This window comes from Notolepis coatsorum (genome assembly GCF_963971535.1).
Source record: "Notolepis coatsorum genome assembly, chromosome: 4".
Classification (NCBI taxonomy): Eukaryota; Metazoa; Chordata; class Actinopteri; order Aulopiformes; family Paralepididae; genus Notolepis; species Notolepis coatsorum.
Genome location: NC_140168.1, coordinates 142988372 through 143005312, shown reverse-complemented (window position 1 = coordinate 143005312; position 16941 = coordinate 142988372). Strand labels below are relative to the sequence as shown.

Sequence of the window (16941 nt, the reverse complement as noted above, 5' to 3'; positions counted from 1 at the left end):
GCTGCATGAAAGTATCTGCCTTTTTCTTTTCTCCTCCATGAACGTCTATGGTTTTATTTCATAAAAGTGTATTAATTTCTCTTGGTGTTAGTCAAGATGGCTAATAATGGTCACCTCTACAATAGTCGAGTATACAATATATGACGTATATCAAGGGAAAGTAGCGACCGCTCCTTGACCTTGGCTAACGTTACATGAAAGTCCAACTCTTGGCACACTGATACGTCAACTGGAAGCGTCAATTTTATATTTAACATCTTACCGGTTAAAAGGGGAACACCACAAAAAAAAAAAAAACTATACGCTATTCCCATGGAGTTCAGTCAATATTTGTGAACATGAGCTACTCTCTCCCAAAGCTAGACACCAGAGAAGATTTTTCAAAAAATCTTTTAATTCAGAGTCAATTATATTGTTTATATTCAGATCTAATTGTATTGCCTATATATCTATATCTGTCTTTCTACTATTACCCTGACCATACCTGTACCCCCCCCCCCCTCCCCCATGTGCTATGACCACAATATTTGAAGAGCATGTTTCTTCAGGTAAAACAGTATGTAGTATAACTTTATATGTGCTATTTGAGAAGGGGTTTGACGTCAAATTACAATTCCGTCTTCAAAGTACACAGTACATTTGTCACACTGTGTGTGGTTGTAAGAAAGCTGCCGTCTGACTGGCAGACTTGCAGAAAGAGAGACCGGCGTTGACGGTCGTACCTGAGGTTTAGTCGGAAGGTGGACCAGGGCAGGATGCGAACCCTGTGCCCCATCATGGACATCTTATGTAGCGTGGGCTGTCGGTTGAAAATAATAATGTCTCCATCGCACATGTGTCTTTCCACCTAGAAATAGAAGAAAAACAATATTTTCACTTAAAGACACCATTTCAGAAATGTATTTTGAGCTATATTCATAATAAAAGCATTATAGATATGCAAATGAAGGATATTCCTGGTGGTAGCCCTCCACCCCTATTCAGTTGATAAGTCTGGCGCTACGCGCAGCGTATATTAATGTCCGAGGCCAAGTGCACAAACCTTATACAGTTTTTTTATTTAATATTTTATTATTATTATTTTTTTTTTTTTTTATCCCAATTGAGTTGTTATGCCAATTCCCTTCCTGGTCATTGCATGCATTGCCCTACAGTCGGTCTGGGGAGGGTGTAGACTATCACATGTTGCCCTACTGTCAGTCTGGGGAGGGTGTAGACCATCACATGTTGCCCTACTGTCAGTCTGGGGAGGGTGTAGACCATCACATGTTGCCCTACTGTCAGTCTGGGGAGGGTGTAGACTACCACATGTTGCCCTACTGTCAGTCTGGGGAGGGTGTAGACCATCACATGTTGCCCTACTGTCAGTCTGGGGAGGGTGTAGACCATCACATGTTGCCCTACTGTCCGTCTGGGGAGGGTGTAGACCATCACATGTTGCCCTACTGTCAGTCTGGGGAGGGTGTAGACTACCACATGTAGCCCTACTGTCAGTCTGGGGAGGGTGTAGACTACCACATGTAGCCCTACTGTCAGTCTGGGGAGGGTGTAGACTACCACATGTTGCCCTACTGTCGGTCTGGGGAGGGTGTAGACTACCACATGCTGCCCTACTGTCGGTCTGGGGAGGGTGTAGACTACCACATGCTGCCCTACTGTCAGTCTGGGGAGGGTGTAGACTACCACATGTAGCCCTACTGTCAGTCTGGGGAGGGTGTAGACTACCACATGTAGCCCTACTGTCAGTCTGGGGAGGGTGTAGACTACCACATGTTGCCCTACTGTCGGTCTGGGGAGGGTGTAGACTACCACATGCTGCCCTACTGTCGGTCTGGGGAGGGTGTAGACTACCACATGCTGCCCTACTGTCAATCTGGGGAGGGTGTAGACTACCACATGCTGCCCTACTGTCAGTCTGGGGAGGGTGTAGAGTAGACTACCACATGTTGCCCTACTGTCGGTCTGGGGAGGGTGTAGACTACCACATGCTGCCCTACTGTTGGTCTGGGGAGGGTGTAGACTACCACATGCTGCCCTATTGTTGGTCTGGGGAGGGTGTAGACTACCACATGCTGCCCTATTGTCAGTCTGCAGACCAGTAAGAGCCACTGTTTGCAACGACCAGGACTCATACCCGACCTATACGCTACCCAGCCGCTCCCTTTATGACTCAGATGTATTAACACAACAAGGGACACAGTGCTGAGGCGTGTTGAAAAGACCAGAGCTCCAGCCAAATGCATGAAACTTGGCCCCCGGAACTGTCTATTCAGGGCTGTACGCTAAGCTTTTTCACTAGGGGCACACTTGCCCCTAAATGAGAAATTTAGGGGCAAAGAATATTTTTTAGGGGCAAATTTTTTAATAACTATTTTACCATTATAGTAGGGCTGGGCGATATGGCCTCTAAATGATATCGCGATATTTTGACATTTCCTCTAAAGCACTTAAAAATGCTTGATTTAACCCTTTGATGCATACAGTCACGCCAATATGATGATTATAATAAGTCCCTGCAACATATGTTTGCATTATTAAACCATGAAGATGCTTTAAAAAATAATTTAATGAAAATGTACTAAGAGTAGTCTACTGACACACTAATAAAAAAAATTATTTACATCTAAGACTATTTATATAAAAACTCTTGGGTGCCTTTTACACAGTACTGTGTTTTCTATCCACTTTAGCCAAACACACACATATATATATATATATATATATATATATATATATATATATATATATATATATATATATATATATATACACACACACACACTACTGTGAGAAAATAATAATCACACAGACTTAATGATTAGAATATTTCAGATAATGAAATTAAATGTTTATATCATCAACTATCCAGTTAGTATTTATACTGTGTGTAACATTTGCCTACTTTAAATCATTGAATGTAGAGAGAGAGCGAGAGAGAGAGGGGGGGGGGGGGGGGGGCGAGAACGAACAAGAGAGCCAGCCCCCCCCCTCCGGGTTTTGTTCTAGGTTCGCGTTTTGATCGTCTAAGCTGCCGTAGGTGATGACGTCACACTCGAATGTAAACAGGAAGAGATGGAGATGGAGACACACGGAGATCGAAATTGAATGATATACAGAAATGAATAACCAATAAATATGAAGTTATGTTTAAACTTCTGTTGTCAAGCGTTGTCAATATAACCCACCCCCTTTCCTCACGAATGGAACTAGTCTTGTGGAGTCCGCTTTGACCGTTTTCCAGGGTTAGCAGAGATCGCTAGTTAGCTTAGCATAATCCTAATGGATACCTTGGTTAGAAGCTACCGTTAGCTCATTGCTCGTGTCAATTAAATTGCATGTTATTAAAGGTCCGCGCTGGTCTGTCTAATGAAATTACAACCGCAACATTATATTGCACTGTACAGCCCTGGTTGTAGGCTAATGTTTTACTACAATTTGTATGGATTAATTTAGGAGTGAAATGCGAATGAAGGTTGAAATCACCACTCGCAAGCTTGCCCCCAGATATTATTTTAAACTCGCATGGACCAAATTAGGGGGCAATTTGCGATCATATCATCGCACTGTACAGCCCTGCTATTGGAAGGTCGATATGTCACGACTTAAAAGAACACGCCAACATTTTGGGAAATTAGCTTACCGTCTTCTCCAGAGAGAGACAAGGAGATAGATACCAGTTTTCTCTCTGTGCGTTCAGTAGAAAGCTATCTGGCTGCACGTTAGCCTAGCTTAGCACAATGAATGGAAGCGGACATGGCCGGTTAGTCTAGGCATTGTCCAACTAACACCTCTCCCGAAGGCTAACCGGCCATGTCCACTTCCATTCATTGTGCTAAGCTAGGCTAACGTGCAGCCAGATAGCTTTCTACTGAACGCGGGGAGAGGAAACTGGTATCTATATCCTTGTCTCTCTCTCTGGAGAAGACGGTAAGTTAATTTCCCAAAATGTTGGCATGTTCCTTTAACAACCGAATAGCCAAGTATCATCATCATCATCGTGATCTTACCTTGTAGCCGATCTGTAGATGAAGGTCACTTGGTTTGGGGTGAAACCGCAGGTCGATTCTATCCCCGTTGTCACGGATGATGTACTTGGCTCCTGGGTACTGGCTGTTGCCTCTTCGCACCAGCTCCTGTAACCTAGAGGGGTGGTCAAAAAACATGATCATACAACACATAACTATACTGTAGGCAGGTTTATTTTGGATATATAAGTGTTAAATAGCTAAAAAAAATCCCAACAGCCTTCACTGATATAGTGTTTGGTCAGTAACATGGGTCTCTCAGTCCTTCCACTCTGCAGTAAACACAAAATACATTTTCTGGTATCCCTTCCCATTTTATCCAATCAGGAGAACCCTAGATATATATATATATATATATTTTTTTTTAACAAGCCAAATGTGCTTACTGCACTGGTAGATTATTTTACTTGTTTCAAGGACACATTTGCTTAAAACTAGTGTGTATTTCTTATTTTTGCCGTGTGGAATACCTGTCTATATTGAAGGGTGTGACGATTTCCGGGAAGGTCATGTTGGCGGCGATGGATCGCGGAACGCCCACTTGGTCGATATGTAGGTTGGGGTCCGGTGTGATGACGGTTCGGGCGGAGAAGTCCACGCGCTTCCCCATCAGGTTACCTCGGACTCGGCCCTCCTTCCCCTTCAGACGCTGTTTGAGGGATTTCAAAGGGCGGCCAGACTTTTGCATCGCCTGAGAAAGAACAAGAGATTGAATTGAAATATTGGCTCCCGTCAAAAGCTATAATACCGGGAGAAATGGTCGTGTACAACAAAACATTTACAGAAAACAATATCAATGCCACCCAACACAAGTCCCGTTGTCATGTACCGTCAAAACCACATGACAGTGAGTGACAGTCAATGAGGTAAAATCTTCCAATGCACTACAATCTGTTATTCCTATTCAATACATTCTAAGTAGGGCTGGGTATTGGAATTCAATACTTTTATGGTATCGAATCTATCGATCCAACTGCTTCAATACTATTGAGTATCTTAAATGCTGTGGAGGTGACAGTCATTCGATACCAGATTTTAATACCAGAGTAGTTAAAGGAAAACTCCAACATTTTGGGAAATTAGCTTATTTAACATCTTCCCTGGAGTTAGACAAGAAGATACATACCGGTACCTTTTTTGTCTCTGTGCGTGCATTTAGCTTAGGGAACAGTCGCTCCGTTAGCATAGCTTAGCTTCATCACTGGAAGTGAGGCAGATAAAAGTGGGACGTTTATAGCAGCGGAAAACGTTTATTTTGTACATTATCTAACGTTAACACGAACCTAAACTAACTTTAGGTTAGTTGTAACGTTAGTTTAGGTTCGTGTTAACGTTAGATAATGTACAAAATAAACGTTTTCCGCTGCTATAAACGTTGCACTTTTATTTTGACAACCCCAGAAAGGAAGTCATTATATATGCTTTACTATCCTCCTGTTCTGTTAGCTCCGGTTAGCTCAGAGCGTCCGGTATAACAATATAGGGCTGGGCGATATAACGATAAATATCGCGATATATTTTAATAATCGATATCGAATATCGAAATTAAAAAAAAATCTTTTTTTTTCTTTTTCTTTTTCCTTTTTTTTTTTTTACCTGCAACAAGGCAGTTTTAAAACCAGAGACAGTGGACAGACTTGTCTTTCTTGCCTGCAACTTAAAGTAATGGCTTTGCTTGTCCAAATGACAATACTTACCAAATTCAGATTTCTTTTTCTCTTGTCCATTTATTTTGTTTGCTTTCTAATTTAAAATACATTTTGAAACCGTCTGTACACAGTAGGCTATGTGTGCTAGCAGAACTAGACTCCAGTCACGAGTCACAGTGCACATGTGCGGTGGTTTGTCCACCAAAAAAGCGCCAAAAGATCGAAAATAAACTAGCAGAGCCAGAACTGTTCAACTCCTCTGGAGCCACAGCCAGCAGAGAAGCCGGTTTACTTTAGCTTTTAAACCAGCTGCAGCCTGAGAACTGGAGTGTGAGGGGATGTAACACTAAAGATGGCGGCAATGACAAAGAATTGCTGCAAAATAAACATACATCTGTTGTTAAAAAAAAAAAAAAAAATTATACTTGGAACAATTCGATAATTATCGATATCGAGAAATAAAATAAAATTATCATATCGTTATCGCGATAAGATTTTTTTCCATATCGCCCCCAGCCCTATAACAATATACCAGCCATTGGATTACTGTTTTCTAAATTGGGGAGGCTTTTAATCGTCAAGGTAAGAGGATTTCAAGTCATGGTATCCATAAACTTCAATCTAGGGATGCACCGATATGAAAATTGGCCGCCGATACCGATACCGATTGTTCAACTAACACTATCGGCCGATACCGATACCGATATTTGTATATAAGTATTTGTAAAAAAAAATGTTTTTTTTTTAATTTTTTTTTAATTTTTTATTTTTTTTTAATGAAACTACTGTATATTTGTATGTGTATGTTTGTATTTGTAGGCCTCTTTACTTACTTAAAAAAAGGAAACATCAAGAAATATGTTTATGGTATCACTATCTCTCTCCCAGTATCGTCTTGCGGCCTGCAGAGGGATACTATTTTCTCAACCAGAGCTTTCAACCAATGCAATGGAACCATTCTTGCGGCCTGCAGCAGGATACTATTCTCTCAACCAGAGCTTTCAACCAATGCAATGGAACCATTTTGATTGACAGTCGATTCGGCCAATTACGCCACACCGGTGACCGCTAGCACCCACCTCCTGCTGTCCTTACCACCAATCGGCAAGCGTTTATACATTTTTCTACTTCCGGGCATGTTCTGTTTGCGAGAGCAGAACACACTTAACGTAGCTACCGGCGCTCCACGCATGACCAAATGAGACATAATGATTTTACTGCAACAAATGTTATAATAAAACAAAGCCTTTCTATACATTTGTCTGGTTGAAAACTTTATTAACAGATTGCAGAATGTGTAGTTGGGTACGGAATGAGCAACGGAATGGAACCGAGCTATGAACGTACTAACGGAGTAATGCCTTGTTTACTGCTATCTTCGGGTAAATAATATGCTTGTTATTGAACGTGTAACACTTCATTTTAACAGCAGATACTTTCTTAAATGCCATCTTCCCGAGAGAGGGTGTTGACGGGGAGTTGTTATTAATAGCATTGAACAGCTAACCGAAAGCTAGCGTTAACTATTGTTAAAGGTTTAGCCATAACGTTACCTTGGCTAAAGTTGCGGCTATTCATAATGCAGCAATAATGACTGCAGACCTGCAAGCAAAGTACAGCAAGTTGACAAAGGAGTATTCCAACGCAAATCACATTTTCACCAGTAACGTTAGTCTTGCATCTAATAGCTAATAACGTAGCTACGTTAGCTGCCCGGCCCGCCGACCGGCGCTCCACGCATGACCAAATGAGACATAATGATTTTACTGCAACAAATGTTATAATAAAACAAAGCCTTTCTATACATTTGTCTGGTTGAAAACTTTATTAACAGATTGCAGAATGTGTAGTTGGGTACGGAATGAGCAACGGAATGGAACCGAGCTAATGAACGGACTCGGAGTAATGCCTTGCTGCTATGGGTAATAATAATATGCTGATGTTATTGTCCGTGTAACACTAACTATATAACGCTAATGCCACAAAACGAATGCCTTGTTAATCATAAATAGTTACTTTGATGCAGTAGATTGTGTGTGTGTGGGGGGGACGGCGGGCGTTGTGCAGGTAGATCGCGCGAGTGAACTTTTTTTTTTGCCTTTTGACGCTACACAAATTGATGGGTATTTATCGGCGACTGCTATCGGCACATTTGAGCTTATCGGCCGATAGGCCGATAGCAGTCAACAAGGCACTTATCGGCCGATACCGATACCCGACCGATATATCGGTGCACCCCTACTTCAATCGGTTCGGATCTTTTGAATGAATGATAATGTAAACAAACACGGCGTCACGTTGAAATCACTGGCTGCGCTCAGGGAGGAGTGGTTGGGCAAAAAAATAGTTCCGAGTATATTTGCTTATAAAACGTAATTGTCTAATTCAATTATTTTTTATTTCTCCACGTGGTGAATACACAGGTCACAACATGTTTACATGAACGTTTTGGAGTTGTATTTGGAGTGTATTCTGCAATCTGTTAATAAACTTTTCAATCAATCAATCTATACACTGTAAGGCTCCGGATCTGCCTCACTTCCAGTGATGAAGCTAAGCTATGCTAACGGAGTGACTGTTCCCTAAGCTAAATGCACGCACAGAGACAAAAAAGGTATGTATCTTCTTGTCTAACTCCAGGGAAGATGTTAAATAAGCTAATTTCCCAAAATGTTGGAGTTTTCCTTTAATCTCAGCAGTGTCAGTGAGCCAATAAGCATGTTTGTTCCAAGATATAACATTTATTTTGTTCAACCATAATCCAAAATCAGCCAAAATGTAAGAGAGCCTCCGATTGGCTCACACAGCGCACGCACGCGACACACATAACTCAGCAAAGTAAGGCATCGTAAAAAGTATCCTATTTGTATTGAATCCCAGGTAGCCACATCAATAGACATACTGTAGATAGATACCCAGCCCTACTGTACCTGTATGTGGTTCATTATAGGTATCACCTAGAGCATGCTTACCCCTGGGCAAGCATGGCAGTTCATTATTGGTATCACCTAGAGCAGTGGTGCCCAACCAGTCGATCTCGATCGACAGGTAGATCGCGGGCTGATTTCAAGTAGATCTTGATTAATAAAATGCGATTATTAAAAAAAGATTTTTTTTTCTTTTCTTTTTTTTTGCTAAATCAACTCTTCCTCTCCTTGTTAACTACAACAAGCAATGCTGTTTGTTATTTAAGATGAGGTCGGACTCGGCACTGACAGATTTGTGTTCATTATGCTGCTTTTATAAAGCCTCAAATGACGGCTTACAATATACAATTTTGGCTGGTAGCTCTCGGGCTAGGTGGTAAATAAAAAAGTAGATCTTGGTTCAAAAAAGGTTGGGCACCCCTGACCTAGAGCCTACTTATCCTGGGCAAGCCTGGCAGATCATTATAAGTATCATATAGACTCTAGAGAGCATGCTTACCCTGGGCAAGCCTGGCAGTTCATTGTCTATCATGGTGGCTACGTGGAACTGCAGCAGCTTGACGTCCTCAGCGATGACGTGAGCCGCCGCGCCGCTCTGCTCGTTCCTCCTCAGCTGGTTGTTGATCTTGACAATGTCGGCCAGTTTGTGGGTCAAGTCATCCTTGGCGACGAGAGAAGAGACATTGATTATTGTTGTTGCCACTGCTGAGTAGTATTCAACTATTCAGATTAACGTCAACCACGATATGGAGGTGTTCACAACTAAGTAGCAAACTTCGCTCGAGAACTTTAACCAGGGTATCTGCGGGTTTCAACAAGTTACATTTAAGACTTTTTAAGATTTTATAATTCTCACAAGTACAAGCTCTCTCGCCAGACGCACCAAGCCCCCGGTAGCCCCACAAAAAAAACGAATTGAATAAAAATAAATTATATTTCATATTATTTCACCTCCCGACAACTGGGCTGCCCCCCCCCCCCCGGAAATGTAATACCTACCTGTGCAAATTAAATTCTAAGACTTTAAGAATACCCCGGAGATAGCCGGTTTAACAAACGTTCAGGGACTGCCTGCCCTCACCTGGTTGCGGGCCGAGCCCTGCATGACCACGGCGGGCCTGACGGCCAGAGGAGGGACTGGCAACACAGTGACGATCATCCACTCGGGCCGGGAGAACTTGGGGTCCATTCCCAAGATGAAGTCCTCCTCGTCCGAGATGCGCTTGAAGATCTCATGCACGCGCTCCGGGTTCAGCAGGATCTTCTTCTCCTGCGAGTCCTCGTTGACGTGCTTCCACTCCGCGTACAGCTCCAGGCCCGAGCGGCGGATGCAGGGTTGGTATCTCCCACAGCCGCCGTGCCCCTGAGCAAGGCGAAAGAGAGAGAGAGAGGGGAACGGGTGTGGGATATAGTTGGGACACAAGGAGGGTAAGAAGGTTATGATCTGAAAAGACCGTTTCAGCCTAAGTATCAAGCAGGATAATAAAACAGTATCAATAATTATTGCAATAATGTTTGCCTCCGTAACAATGATATGATTTCCAGCAAAAAAAAATCTTCTCTTTCTTTTAGATAATGTGTCCATTTCTATCTATTTTCCTCATGTTTGGATGCTAGGTTATGTCAGGAGCAGAAATCATCCTTTAAGACAACATGTGATCTGTTCTGAATATGATAAGTGGCCAGTATCATTATTGACCCTTATGAGAAAGTGAACATGGACAAGCTGCTGCAGATTGATCTTTGTTTGTTTGTGGTAAAGGGCATTGCTATATATACACACACACTAATTACTGATCCAGCCTAACCCCTCCCCGTGTGGTCTATAATCAACATGCTTCCAATTGTGGGACGGGATCAAATAGTCTGTGTTACCCTGATGACCCTGTTGTGTCTAAACGTTTTTGCACCTTATTAAAGTTTTTCTAAAAGATGATCCCTGTGCTCCGGTACCTTCCTTTTTGACGATCTCCTAAGGCATAAAAGAAAATATTGTTTGTTTCCTGTTGGTTGTCAGTTAAGGCCATGGGTAGGTAGGGAATTTATTTTATTTAATTTTTTATTCTTTCCCACTGCGACTATGGATAGGGAATTTCTTTATTTAAAGGGGCTATGTACTGCTATTCCTAGCACTATTTGGGCAACTTTACACAATTCCTGTTAGTCTATTGAAGACATCTGTAAGGTTTTTTTTCAAAAAAATGCATTGTTTTATATTTCTAATCAAGTACTCAAAACCATCATTTTCCAGCTTCAAGATTTCAGGCTGTTATGGCCTGGCTCCGCCCATAAGCAATTTGAGTGACAGTCAGCCCACACAGTCTGCGAGTGGTAGACAGAGAGAGATAGAGAGATAGAGAGAGAGAGAGAGAGAGAGGGGAGGGGGGTGGGAGAGAGAGAGAGAGAGCTTCTTCCAGAGCGAAACCCGACACCTCTGCACACACTCCGGAGGGAAAGAGAGAGAGAGACAGAGAGAGAGGGAGGGCCCGCCGCTTGGCAGCTTGTGGGCCTCCCTTCCTCCCCTCTCCTGTGTGCCGCGCAGCAGGCGTGAATATTAAAGGCAACAAACTTGTGTTCAGCTTTTCGTTCAGCGTTTCTCCGATTGGCCACACGGCCACGTGACCGCCCTAGCACACGCCCTTATCCGCGCTGTGTGTTGTCAGTAACAGAGAGACGCGGCAGAGAGTGACCGCGGCAGCGCATGCGCATGAGGCTCCCCCAGGTGCTCTGAGAGGTGCTCGAGAGGTGCTCGTTGGTTAATGCCTCGTTGTGTTTGCGTTGTTGGTTAATGCCCGTTGTTGTTGGTTAATGCCATATCGCTATCGCCGCATCACTTAACGCCATAACTAACTGCCTAACTAACTAACTAACTAACTATTTCGCGATGGACCCTGCCGCCAACGTGCAAGCTTTTGTGCCAGCACAGAGCAATTTGCATGTTTCATTGATTAACGCCATTACCTGCTGTGCTGTAGGCGCAAGCAGAGGTACAGTAAGGTACAGTAGGTGTAGGTTACATGTTTCATTGATTAACGCCATTACCTGCTGTGCTGTAGGCGCAAGCAGAGGTACAGTAAGGTACAGTAGGTGTAGGTTACATGTTTCATTGATTAACGCCATTACCTGCTGTGCTGTAGGCGCAAGCAGAGGTACAGTAAGGTACATAATTGTAAGTAGGTGAATTCTACACATCTGACAACGCCATCTGACAATATCATAATGTGTTTTCTATATTATATCCACAATCATTCATCTAAAAAATTGTATGGGCGTAAATACATGTTAAGATATTCAAAATCGTCACAGCAGTATAGTTTGTTTATACTTCAGAAGTGATGTACAGTGACGAGTGAATCTGGTAGTTGGTTGTTAAAAACGCGAAACATAATAACGTTACGCTTTCTAGTTCAGTCAGCTAGTTTGTTTATACTTCAGAAGTGATGTACAGTGACGCGTGAATCTGCCTCAACATTATGCTCTGCGCATTTCATAATCAGTCAGCGTTAAAAACGCGAAACATAATAACCTAGTTTGTTTATACTTCAGAAGTGATGTACAGTGACGCGTGATTCTGCCTCAACATTATGCTCCGCGCATTTCATAATCAGTCAGCATTAAAAACGCGAAACATAATAACCTAGTTTGTTTATACTTCAGAAGTGATGTACAGTGACGCGTGAATCTGCCTCAACATTATGCTCCGCACATTTCATAATCAGTCAGCAGCCTGCGTCCTCCACTGCTGCCGCTTGCTCCTTGGATTTCATTTGGGACGTGGGACGGCTGCCGCTTGCCTGCCGCGGCCGCGTGGGGTCGCGGCCAATCAGAGAAAAGCTGAACACAAGTTGGTTGCCTTTAATATTCACGCGCGCAACAGGTCCCCCCCCCTCCCCCCAAGTGCTCCCTCTCTCTCCATCTCTCTCTCCCTCCAGAGCGCACGCAGAGGCGTCGGGCCCCACTCCGCCTCGCAGCATGAGGAAGTGGCTTCCACTCGCTGTCTAGTCTAGGTAGAATGGGGGCGGGCATTAGCTCCAACCACAGAGCCAATCACATCACTGTGCGCTACCCAGCGTCCGAATGACGTGACTCAGGTGTTCAAATCAAAATGGCCTGATTTACTGGAGGAGGAAAGGGGCTGAGCTGAATCAGAGCAATCCGCCAATATGGTATTTAGACACTAAAACACATTGATACGAACTCCTATTACTATAATACAATGCTAGAGACTGAAAAATGACATTTATAGTACATGTCACCTTTAATAAAAATGTTCACAACATGGATGCATGCATGTTTAATATCCATAATACTAAAGGTTTGACTAAGATTTCTATGAAACGTTATAAAAAATAATAATAATTAAACTCTTAAAATAAATTGAGTCGCACCTAAATCGGCAGAGTCGGTCGGCAACCGGAAACAATTTTTTTCTCTTTTAGGCCTAATGTTATTGATTACCTCCCGATGTTATCGATCACTGACCTTCTCCTTGGAGATGTCTTCCTCCGCATCCTGCGTCTCCACGCCAAACTTGTTGTCCATCTCCTCTCCGCCCTCGCAGATGTTCTTGCCTTTACACAGGTCGTACACGTGCGTCAGCCGCTTCCGAGGCTGCCCTTTGGACTTCACCAGGATGTCTTTGATCTTGGGGTTATTCTAGAGAAAGGACACAATGGTGGCAACACGATGAGCGACAAAAAGTAACAAAGCTAACTTTCCACCTACTAAAGAAAATACATGTCATCATTATACATCAAATGTATCGTCATTGAACAGCACAAGTACAGTACGACAAAAGGAAGTTTTGCATACTGATGTAAAGCACTTTGAACTGCAATCCCCAGTATGAAAGGTGCTATACAAATAATTAGTGTGGGTGACCTCCCGTTGGCCGGCGGTGCACAAGCGTCACCCACACTTTCACAATTTCCCCCGTGCGGAATTGTCTAGTTATTATTAGTGTGGGTGACCACTATTTATTTATTATTTATTCCGCCGATTTTTGTCCAGTAACACCACACACAAGTGTAAGGTATCAAAACGACCGGCTTGCTCCAACTCGAGTTGCTATTACTTTTTGGAAAGTTTCACCGCACCGTTTGGCTACAAATCTACTTTAAACGGGAAATTTTGGTCCATAAGGTTTGAATGGCAGAACATTCTAGAACATTTGTGATGTCACAGTATGATGTCATAATAGAACATTCTAGAACATTTGTGATGTCACAGTATGATGTCATAATCGAACATTCTAGAACATTTGTGATGTCACAGTATGATGTCATAATCAAACATTATAGAACATTTGTGATGTCACAGTATGATGTCATAATAGAAGATTGTAGAACATTTGTGTATCTATTTAAGACCCTCCCCCATTGGCCGGCATCACCCACACTTTCCCCGCGCGGAATTGTCTAGTTGTTATTATTATCCAACCAGAGTGCACATGTAACAGTTAAGTGCAACAGTAGATTACAGGTGATTAAACTGGATATAAGATATATAAATTAGTACTACTGAGTAATAGTGCTAATCAGTGATACAGGTATAAAGACACTATGGTAGTAAGTCACCATGGCCGACAGCATACCTAGGAAGAGTAGGTAAGGGATAGCTACAGATATGTAAAAAGGATTATATGCAGGTATATACAGACAGATGTACAATAGCAATAGTTTTTCAGCATTGTTTTTTCTTTGTTTTGTTGGAATGATGGCGACGTGTCAGGTGTGCACTAACCGAATCCACCAGCAGCTTGGAGCAGAAGAAGCAGACGCATCGCAGGATCTTCATGATCTTCGTCATGAAGCCGACGTGGAACACCGGCTTCGCCAGCTCTATGTGCCCAAAGTGACCCGGACACTCTGTCATGTTACCTGGGTGAGGGAGCAAAAGTCTTGTTAAATTATCTTGTGGGTACAATTATTAATTGAAAATGGGGGACCCTGATGTAAATCCCCTTAACAATTGTGTGTATTGAGCTGTACTGTATTGTACCCATTCTGCAATCTGTTAATTAAAGTTTTCAATCAATCAATCATGGGATCGAGGCTCAAGGTCAATAGTCACAATACTGTCCTGCAATACTGCTAACGACAGTAACTAAGCAAACACTGTGAAACTGAGGGAAAAGGTTCTTTGACTATCCAGTGACTTTGTAGTTATTGCAATTCTTTATACCCCTTTTCTCTAAGAGCAAGATTTCAACTTTATGGGATAAAACGGATAAGTAAAATGTCACTTATAATTACATTTTTAAAATAAATTGTAGCTTCAGGGCAGAATACACTGTGTACATTGAATGAATCAATGAAAACTTTATTTAACATATTGCAGAATGGGTACAATACAGTATGGCTCAATACACACAATTATTGTTAAGGGGATACAGACCAGAGAAAGACGTTTGTCTCGTTTACATCATCAGGGTCCCCCATTTTCAATTCATAGTTGAAATTGAATAATTCATCATTATTGTGAAATACATCTTTAAGAAACAGCATGTACCTGCACATGTTTGACACCTTCCCGATCGTTCTATGACCCCTTGGCGGGGATCCATAAGGCCACCGAGTTTAGGACGCCCGCCTTCTGTCGTCTCGGGATATTTGATCCCCCCCTCTGTCACGGACATCCGTTTCTGGAGAAGACAGCCGCGAGGTCACCAGGTCAATGGACAGCCATCAGGTAAAGGGACATATCAATAAGATAAGATAACCCGCCAGTAGATCATTGAGTTAACGCTCAAACCCCAACTTCCATGCAATAGTATTTTCTTTTGTAAGAGGAAAATGAAGATGGGAAGAATCTTGTATCCCAAGTAGATAAAATCATACTAATTGAAAACATCACAGAGGAACAAGATGCTCAATGGCACAAATAAGCTTGAATTTCTTTAGAAAACTAAAGACTTTTATTTTCAGTTAAAAAGAAAACATGCATAGTACGGACTTGATTGATGTTACATTTTATTATTTAGTACACAATTATGGGGAACAGATCAGTGTTTGTGAATACAACTTTAGAGATTAAACGAGTTTTCATAGTTGATTAGCCAAAATGTTTCCTGCACGTTGGCCTAACATGTAACATTTTACATATAAATGGGGGTTTAATTCATGTGATGGCCTGGATCGCTTTCTCAAACAACGTGTGCTTAAAAAGTTTGTCAAACTTCCTGCAACATGCTAGCTAGCTCAAGCTCCCATCAGCCTGACTTATAAGCAAGCTAGGCTAGCTAGCTGCAAGCTATTTTCCTTTGTAAACATAGCCACGTCTTCCGTCATCAATGGTACAACTACTATGAGAATAGCACTGTAAATGTAAAGATTATACTGTGTTGAGTATAAATAAATCCCCCCTCCCAAAATTAAAAACCTACAAGCTCATCTGGGCTGATGATGCCGAATTGCACCCTCTTGATGAGGCGCAATGGGCATGCGCTGTCGCCGGAGGGCGGTCCGTGCATCCTGTCTATTCAGAGAGACGCGTTCCTCCCTCGGCACGCCGCTTTGTGAGAAGGAACAGCTTTAAAAATTGCCACCAGGACACTGGCCAGGCCGCCAACGGTGACCGGAATGTCTCCGAAGGCGATATCCCAAGGACCCTAGTTGTTTGTTGCACTAGGAACCTAATTATTTACGTTTTTTGGTCCTAGCTACGGTGACACCCGGCTATGCCCTTCCCTTTTCCTGTTCTCTACTCCTCTGCGCTCTGAGCGCTTCTGAGTACAAGCGGGTCCAACGCGTGTTTATATAGGCTGGAGATCTGCTACGGGTTCACACGCGCAAAGAAGCAGGGGCTGAGCACTCGAAGGGCGGGCCGTGGATCTCTGTAGTAAAACGCTGATTGGCTATACGAGAAGGCCGCGTGAATTATTAACGCCGTTAGACGTTCGACCAACGAGAAGAGACGTTTGTTTTCTCTACCAATGAAAATGGGAGGAGGGCGTTATAATTTGTTAAACCCACCCCCATTGGTCGAATTAAGAGAAAGGAGGCGGGATTATGTAAAGCGTGTTGTGAGAAAATATATTATTCAAGTTGCGGCCGCGTGATACGCGGTTTCCTTATTAATATGTAGCGCGGGGGCGAAACGGGCCAATAGCGACACAGATATAATGGCGTTTTAATAAAACCCCGCCTTGTTTCCGATCGTCGCCGAACGTTTCCGATGTTAATTATTTTTCCCCTCAGTCGCAAAAAAAAAAAAAAAAAAAAAACTGTGTCGTCCCGCTCGTCTCGCGCTGGATCAGCCTCGACCAGAGAAAAGAAGCTCTCGCCCGAGGCCCGCTCAAACCCCCGACGAAACCAGAGGAAAAAACGGCGAATTTCAAAC

General features: G+C 42.8%; 1 protein-coding gene across 1 annotated transcript in view; it reads right to left on the bottom strand.

Annotated features, from left to right (window-relative positions):
* Positions 1–16309, bottom strand: part of polr2a (RNA polymerase II subunit A) — an 87311-nt gene extending 71002 nt beyond the window's left edge. The window contains exons 1-9 of the mRNA XM_084312994.1: positions 15986–16309; positions 15112–15244; positions 14344–14480; positions 13084–13257; positions 9683–9964; positions 9101–9262; positions 4496–4716; positions 4008–4140; positions 723–847 (exon numbers count right to left, since the gene is read on the bottom strand). Coding sequence (XP_084169120.1) covers positions 723–847; positions 4008–4140; positions 4496–4716; positions 9101–9262; positions 9683–9964; positions 13084–13257; positions 14344–14480; positions 15112–15244; positions 15986–16072 — 1454 coding nt within the window. The 5' untranslated portion in view covers positions 16073–16309. The remainder of the gene's footprint in view (positions 1–722; positions 848–4007; positions 4141–4495; positions 4717–9100; positions 9263–9682; positions 9965–13083; positions 13258–14343; positions 14481–15111; positions 15245–15985) is intronic.
* Positions 16310–16941: the final 632 nt, after the last annotated feature.